Here is an 8464-nt window from a genome sequence, read left to right on the forward strand (position 1 = left end):
ATTCCGATGTCGAAAACTGGAGTCCAACAATGTACCTGGGAAAGGCGTGAAAAGGATCTTTAAGTAGCACAATGCCTCATCAGAAAATTGTCCAGTAGCTAGGAGCTCAATAATATCTCTCAGATCTAGTAAGATTTCCCAAGTTTTGACTCCTTCTGTTACTCAGTGAGTCCAGGTTTCGTGGCAGTTTCCTCCAATTGATGGTTTTGACACAAATCTGGAGGAAACCCTTGAACTGTCTGGAAATAATAAAGTTTCACAAGAACACAGTCTCTCTTTACTCCATCCAGGGAAACCAGTGAATTTCTCTTCTATTTGTTAAAAATCTGTTTGTGAGTTTCAATCATCCTGAGTGGAAATGTCCACTCTCTGATCTCATGCAAGTCAATATCCTTGCAACTAGCTAGGCAAAATCTTCAAAACTTATCAACAATGAAACTTTATTGGAAGCCAGCTAGAGAGTCTGCTGACACATACAACACAGAATGTCTCTAGGTTACGAATGTAACCCTAGTTCCCAGAGGGAAGGGGACGCTGCGTCATAACGCTTTGGGAATGCCCCTGTGTTGTCCGAGCTCTGAACCACATATGAAATCTTACCAATAGGCAAGTCATGACGTCATCGGCGGGCGTCATCGCGTAAACCAGAAAGCTACAAAATGGCTGCACGGTGGTAGTGACGCAGACTTCTGCACATAGAGAAGGTAAGCACCGCAGGGATGCAGGGAGTGTGGCACGGAGACACAGCGTCTCGTTCCCTCGGGGAACTAGGGCAACATTCGTAACCTAGAGATGTTCCCCATTTGGGAACTCAAGCTGCGTCATAACGCTTTAGGAATAAGTGTCCAATCACGCCACACTGACCAGACCCTGCCAAATGTGTGAGGGCCTCGGCACCTGCACGTAGGACAGAGGAGCATGGGGTGGCTTTAAGGTGAAGGTCATAAAACCTGATGAAGGTCAGTGGGGTGGACCAACCCGCAGCATCACAGATGTCCTGGAGTGACACTCCAGCGGACCAGGTCATAGAGGCTGCCACACTCCGGTGGAGTGATCCCTGACCCCGAGTGGAGCGGGGAGGCCAGAGGACTCATAAGCTGACACGATGGCATTCACTACCCACCTGCTTAACATCTGCTTATTGGCCGGGAAACCTTTCCTATTAGGGCTATAGCAGACGAATAGCTGCTCCAACTTCCTCCATGGACTCGTCCTGTGGACTGGACACAGTCAGTTCTGTCGCTCCTGGTCGGGGCTATAAACAGAGGAGGGCAGAATGCCTGTAACATGACAGGTCGTGTGGGAGCCAAAGGCACCTTAGGTACAGACCCAGGTTTTGTATATAGAAACACTCTGGCCATGCCAAGGGCAAATTCCAAGCGGGACGGGGCCACGGAGAGAGCCTGCAGATCCCCGATCCTCTTCAGGGAGGAAATCGCCAAGAGAAAGGCGGTCTTGACCGACAGGTACCTAAGGGCCACTTTGGCCAAGGGCTCGAAGAGGGGTTTGGATAGAGCCGCCAACAAAACTGCCAACTTCCAGACGGGCACTCTGAGTCACGTCCCAGGCCTCATCCTCTGGGCACCATGGAGGAAACGTGTCACAAGAGGGTGCCCATTTTTATGCCGTAATGGCAGACATGTAAACCTTCAGGGTTGAAGGGGTTAACACTGTGGCAAACTGTTCCTGTAAGAACTCCAGAACTAAACCAATCGGGCAGTTAACTGGGTCTAAGTCACGGTGCTCACACCTTGACATGAACAGCCGCCACCATGCGGCATACATCCTCCTTGTAGAAGGAGCTCTGGAATGGAGTAGGGTCTCTACCACCTTGGTAGAGAGACCAGCTTTGGGTCAACATTGGGTCTTTCCATACATCCAAGGCTCGAAGGGCACGCTGCGAGACCTTGATGGTACGATACGGATTCATTCTGGGGGAGAACCCTCTGCCCTGGAGCCACCACTGGAGGGGCCTCATGTGAAGGAGGCCGATTGGAATTACACAATAACTGCTTCACAGTAAGTGGCTGGCCTTCTCTTACCCTTCTGACTGCAGTGAGGATGACTTCGATCCGGGCAGGAGACAACCATGCCCGCAACCTGGCCGAGTCCCACACCACGCCCAGAAAAGTGCTACTCTGTACTGGAGAAAGCACACTCTTCCCAGCATTCAGTCTGAACCCCAGTTCAGGCGAGAACAACATTTCGATGCCAAACTGCCTGGTGCTCTGAATGAGCCAGTATCAACCAGTCATCTATATAATTCAAAATGCGGATGCCCTGGAGCCACAGCGAGGTCAGTGCTGCGTCCCGCATTTTGTGAAGGTACGGGGTGAGAGTGCTAGGCTGAAAAGGAGGACCCGATATTTTTAAGCTTCGCCCCCGAAAGCAAACCTCAGGATCTTCCTGTGTGCGGGAAGGATGGCAATGTGGAAATATGTGTCTTTCAGATCTATCGTCACAAACCAGTCCTGGGACCTGATCAGAGTCTCGACCTCTTAGAGAGTAAGCATCCTGAACCGTAGCCTCATAAGTGAGCATTTCAAAGAGCAAAGACTCAGAATGGGACGCAACCCGCCATCCTTCTTCAGAAAAACAAAGTTTGGGCTGTAGTAGCCCGACTCTCGAATCGAGGGGGGAACCTCTTTGATGGCCCATTTCCCCATGAAAGTGTGCACTTCCTGTTCCAGGACCAGAGCCTGTTTCGGTCCCAACAGGAGGGACAGAACCCATTGAACCGGTGAGGAGAAGACGCGAACTGAATCGCGTAGCCCTTCTCTATAGTCCGCATGACCCACTGGGAGACCTCTGGCAGCCCAAGCTGTCAAAGTTCCTCAGGGGAACCAACTCACTCAGAGCAGCTGAGGTAGTGCACCGCAGCCGATGACGCCTCCTAAAAGGTCTCTATCCATACCGAGACTTTGGGTTGGGTTGAAGTAGAGGGAGACATCCGCTGGAGGGGGCCGTGCTCTAAAGCACAACTTGTGGCAGGGGAGGGACGGGCACCGTAGCGTGAGGTGTACACCGCCCCCCCAATAGTAAATCGTCAGGATCTACGGGAGCTAACTAGCGTTTCTTCCACACGTGGCATCACCCTGTAGCCGCAATTCTTAGCCCCAACCACATTTGCGTAGAGCAAGGAGTGTTGAGAGAATGTGCGTGCAGCATACGGGCACTCCCAGGACCTGGACACCTTGCCGTGCAGGTCGGGGAAGAACGGAAGGCCTCGGCGCCGAGGTAGTGACACAGTATGCAGGAAGCGCTCATAGCGCTCATCCAGCTCACTGGCCAAGCTAGATCCAGCTTGGATATGGCTTGTGTCACGACCTTGAGGAGCTCCTCGTACAGCACAGGCTGGGAGGAGTCCACAGGCTCACTAGCATCCATCATCTCATCCTCCTCGGAGGAAGAGACATGTTATACTGTGGTGCACGTTATCGGCAAGACTCTTGACTGTTCTCGAAGAGCACTCTCCAGGAGCGAAGCGTGCGCATAGCCATGTGGCTGCAATGCGAGCAATCATTTCCCTCGAGAACCGATTGAGCATGCTCCACTCCCAAGCAAACAACGGACCGATCATGCGTATCCTTCTCCATAATGAAACGGGGACACGGATGAACACACTTTCGGTATTTCTGCTTGCTAGCCATCACTTGGTCAGAAAACACAGCTAAACAGCACTTACCTGAACAAGCAGAAGCTAGCGTCGTTACCATCGGGAAGCCATTTGTAGCGTCCTGGTTTACGTGACGCCGTCCACCGATGACGTCATGACTCCCGCCAATTTTTCAGATTTCACACGTGGTTCAGAGCGTAGACAACGCAGGGGCTTTCCCAAAGACTTACAACGCAGCTCGAGTTCCCGAATGGGGAACCTGAAGAGCAGGTATTATTCATCAATAAATAAACCACCCCAAAATTTATGAACACAGTCATAATCTCTTATAAACATGTTAATGTCTGTATGGAAATAGAAACTTCACTCCTGTTAGTAGTGTACACGTCTACAAAATCAGTTAAAAATGTTTACTATTAAACTGTTTAAGTATTAAATCCTTAAGCTTCATTGATGCTGTTACACTGTAAGATGTGGCTGTGAGATTGGGTTGATGACACATTAGACACAATTATACAATCAAGATATTTTCTATCATTGTTCATTCAAAAAGTCTGCTGATTATCTGTGCAGGAGGGAGACCACATCCAGTACTGAGTGTATCTCCACAGAACTGGCTCACTGAAGGAGACTCAGTGACTCTAAGCTGTGAGGTTACAGACCCCTCCACAAACTGGACATTCAGCTGGTACACAGCTGTTCCCTACAGAGACGGATTAACTGCAACACAAAATACTAATGGCTTTATCATGTATGTGGAGCTTCTCTCAGACAGCAGCAGAGGATCTGGAGGCTCCTACACTCTCAGTCCTTCTGCTCTTCATCACACAGGAGTTTATGTGTGTAGAGGAGAGAGAGGAGAAATAGCTTTTCACACACTGTACAGCAATCCACAGCCTCTATGGATCTCTGGTGAGGAAAATTAACTGTTTTTAAATAGTATCAGAGAAAAAAATATATAAATATAAAAAGAAATGTATGTATGATTTATCTGTTAATGCAAATAAGGTGGTCATAAGACACAAGTACAATTCCACCTTTTGCAACAATGATGAGAAATGTCATGGTTCTGAACTGATGTGATCCCTTATCATGTGCTTCTATACCTATTTTCTCCTTGAAAACTTTTATATTATTATCCTTTGTTTTATCTTCTGTATATGCCAATTTTTTACGTCTTTGTAATTGCAAGATTTTCCTCTTTTCCCCAGTTTTGATTTTGTTTCTTATATTTAAACAGTGCCGTACCTCAAGAGGAAAATTAACTGATAGATTTGTTTAGTATCAAAAAAATAAATGTACACCAATCACATTTATGACACTGAATGGTGAAGTAAAGAACAATGATGAGCTCTTCATCATGGCACCTGTTAGTGGGTGGATTTATTTATTAGACAGCAAGTGAACATTTTCTCCACAAAGTTTATGTTAGAAGCAGGAAAAATGGTCGAGCGTAAGGATTAGAGCGAGTTTGACAAATTGTGTCGTCTAGATGACAGGGTCAGAGCATCTCCAAAACTGCAGCTCTTGTGGGATGTTCCTAGTCTGCAGTGGTCAGAATCTATCAAAAGTGCTCCAACAGTGGTGAACCGGCGACAGGGTCGTGGGTGGTTGAGGCTCATTGATGCACGTGGGGAGTGAAGGCTGGTCCGTGTGGTCCGGTCCAATGGACAAGCTCCTGTAGCTTAAACTGCTGAAGAAGTTCATGCTGTTAATAATCGATGGGTCACAACTGTTTTAGCAGCAAAAGGGAACAAACACAATAATAGGCAGGTGGTCATAATGTTATGTCTGCTATACCTATGTTTTTTTCACATATTTGATTTTGTTTATATTTAACATTTGGTGTTTTGCAGCTTTTATGATGATGATCATTCCACATTAAACCTGTGTGTGTTTTGTCTCATGATGTGAACTGTTGCTTCGATTATCAAATTAATAGATATAATTCTAAACACACACACACACACACACACACACACACACACACACACACTTGTATCCTCATTGCATCACAATTTGTACATATATATTTGTGTTTCTTCTGTGTTTAAGGTAAATCTTCTCCAGTGTCTCTGATCATCAGTCCCAGCAGAACTCAACACTTTACTCGTGACTCTCTCTCACTGAGCTGTGAGGACCAGAGTAACTCTACTGGATGGACAGTGAGACTATATACAAACAGTAAGAGAGTGTTTGATTGTTCAGGTACAGGATCTACATGTAACATCATCTTTCTTTCCACATCCTACACTGGAGTTTACTGGTGTGAGTCTGAATCTGGAGAAAACAGTAATCCTGTCAACATCACAGTTCATGGTGAGTCTTCATGTAGTGTGTTTACTTTTAAAGAGAAAGAGAAATGTTTCATTACAGAATATTCAGAACATCAGTAGTTTAAAATCCAACAAACTGTTCATGAAGAATTTTTTTTTTTTTTCTCTCTACGTTAAACAATAAATATTATTGTGTAATTCTGAGTATGGATGTGTGTAAGTCATGATTTCCAAACTGACTGCAAGTTCACTTACAATCACAATGAAAATTATAATAAAATTAATCAATTACTGATAATCAATCAGGGACATCAGAGAACATGTGATTTCTCTCTGTTTATGGTGATTACTGCCACTAATTCATTTTATTTAATGTTATGATATTTAAATTGTCTGTAATGTAGAGTGCAAGGTGGAAACCTTCATTAATTATGAAATATTTTCAGATCACTTTCATTTCCTGTCATATGTTCATTAGTACAACATCCACTAGTCTGAAGAAGCACATCAAATGTTAGTATTAGTTTAGTGTGAAACTGAGCTTCTTCACTACAGTAGATATCTGTACAGAGCAAACAGCACCATCAGAGACTTCTCGAATCCTAGACACAAATTGTGCCAACAACTGCCTTCCATTAAAAAGAAGAAACAAGAAATTTTTTTCTACCAGACTTCCCTTTTTTATATTGTAATTGTGATTTTCTGTGTTCTAGATGGTGATGTGATCCTGGAGAGTTCTGTCCATCCTGTGACTGAGGGACATCCTCTGACTCTACACTGTTTATATCGTAACACAAATCCCTCAAACCTCCGAGCTGATTTCTATAAAGATGGATCGGTCGTCCAGAACCAGACTACAGGAGAGATGATCATCCATAAAGTCTCAAAGTCAGATGAAGGTTTCTACCACTGTAAACACCCAAAGAGAGGAGAGTCACAGAGAAGCTGGATCTCAGTCAGACGTGAGAATTTTACATTTACTTTTACTTTTACATTTGTAGAGAGCTTTTAACAGTGGACAATGTCTTAAAGCAGCTTTACACAGAAATAATTTCAATATTAAATTATCTTTAACTTAATAAGTTGAACTCCGTATCCCTACATAATGTAAGCTGTAGTGTGTAGTTTATGTAAATTTGTGTACAAAATCGAGTGTTCACATGCCATATTACTCCTGTTCCTAGAAATGAGCATTGATTTACTTGTGCTGCAGTTTGAGCTAAACATGTTCAGTTCAACATGAATAAAGTAATATTATAATTATTATTGTATTCTGTATCAGGTCCATCACATGTAGAAGCTCCATTCTCAGTGCTCATGCTCATCAGTAGAGTAGTGACGGCATCTCCATATCTGCTGATCACCATCATTCTGCTGGTCAAATGTTACAGAGCTCGAGGTAAGAACTCTTTCAGTATCTCTACATTTCACATAATGAGCCACTATACAGTTCATAAGCATTAAAACAAACCCTCTTTAAACTGTGTTCAGGACGAGATCAAATGCAGTCTGTTTGCTTTTCTGCCATAAATGATGTGAATTTCTTTAACAGCTCACACTGATGAAGACAGAATTGAGAATGCAGTCATAGAGGAGTGAACAAAGTTCATTTCCAAAAAGAGGATGCATTTACTGTCAAATCATCATTTTATTATTGATTTGTGTGAATTTTAAAATAATACAGATTTGTTATTTAAATGTCATGCTGTTATTTGCTCTGCATTTTATAAACATCCTCATTGTTCTGACTGGATTTGTTTAGTTAAAGCCTGCAAACCTCCTCATGACGTGAAATTTACCATGTGTGTTGTAAAGCCTACATGCTGCGGATGCAAAAAAAAAATTATAAATTAAATAAATCTCTAAAAATATATTGTTCAAGAGAAAATGTTTATGAATTGTTTGAGGGTTGAGTTTCCTTCTGCAAAATATCATCTGACATGTGGGAAATAAATGTGTCCCAATCTAGTCACCTGCACCTTCAAACCTCAAAACCTTTTCTGTAACTGTAACAATGCTTATGAAAAGCACAGAAATCAGAACAAATGGTTGTTCAGGAAAAAAAAGATTTAATACTTAGTCAGTTGCTGGACCTCGGTTAACACAAATCATACCATAGTAGAGTTTAATTCAGACAGAATGGAATAAGATGAAACAGTATCAGGTGAAAGATGGAAATCTGCATTGTTTGAGAATCTAAAGACTAGAAGGTGTGTTGTGTGCTAGAACATGCACTAGTGAGATTTGCTTCATATCCAGAGAGTGAATATGGTTTCAGTTGCAGGATTTGAGAATGAAAATGTGCAGTGGAATAGTTTCCAGTGTAGGTTGTATTTTCTGTAAAGGTGACTGCAGTCAGAGCGGTTGGTGAGAAGCTCAGTGTTACTGGAGTTAAAGGAAGTACATTTTTGCATGGATGCAAAATAAAAACAAGTTCATTGGCTGTTATCTGAATTATGGTGGCAGACGTTTATTATGTTTTGTGGATTAGCTCAAGTTGAATTACAAGGAGTAGACTTTTAATCTTATTAAATAATAAATAAACAATGATGTATTATATTAAGTACAAGTA

The 8464-nt window shown here is 43.3% G+C and overlaps 1 protein-coding gene across 1 annotated transcript; it reads left to right on the forward strand.

The window, feature by feature from the left end:
* The first annotated feature begins 3250 nt into the window (after positions 1-3250).
* On the forward strand, positions 3251-7837 carry LOC124387551. The gene is made up of 5 exons (XM_046851963.1): positions 3251-3440; positions 5825-5935; positions 6606-6854; positions 7175-7291; positions 7445-7837. Exons 1-5 carry the CDS (start codon positions 3251-3253, stop codon positions 7489-7491), a joined length of 714 nt encoding a protein of 237 aa, XP_046707919.1. The 3' UTR covers positions 7492-7837.
* Positions 7838-8464: the final 627 nt, after the last annotated feature.

The sequence above is a fragment of the Silurus meridionalis genome, chromosome 6 (assembly GCF_014805685.1).
Source record: "Silurus meridionalis isolate SWU-2019-XX chromosome 6, ASM1480568v1, whole genome shotgun sequence".
In the NCBI taxonomy this organism is placed as follows: Eukaryota; Metazoa; Chordata; class Actinopteri; order Siluriformes; family Siluridae; genus Silurus; species Silurus meridionalis.

Excerpts from the sequence above, each read along its gene's own strand:
- LOC124387551 (XM_046851963.1), top strand. The coding sequence starts at position 3,251 with ATGCAGGAAGCGCTCATAGCGCTCATCCAGCTCACTGGCCAAGCTAGA. Across the intron at positions 5,936-6,605 it reads TGTCAACATCACAGTTCATG|ATGGTGATGTGATCCTGGAG; the intron begins GTGAGTCTTCAT and ends TCTGTGTTCTAG. Across the intron at positions 7,292-7,444 it reads CAAATGTTACAGAGCTCGAG|CTCACACTGATGAAGACAGA; the intron begins GTAAGAACTCTT and ends TTTCTTTAACAG.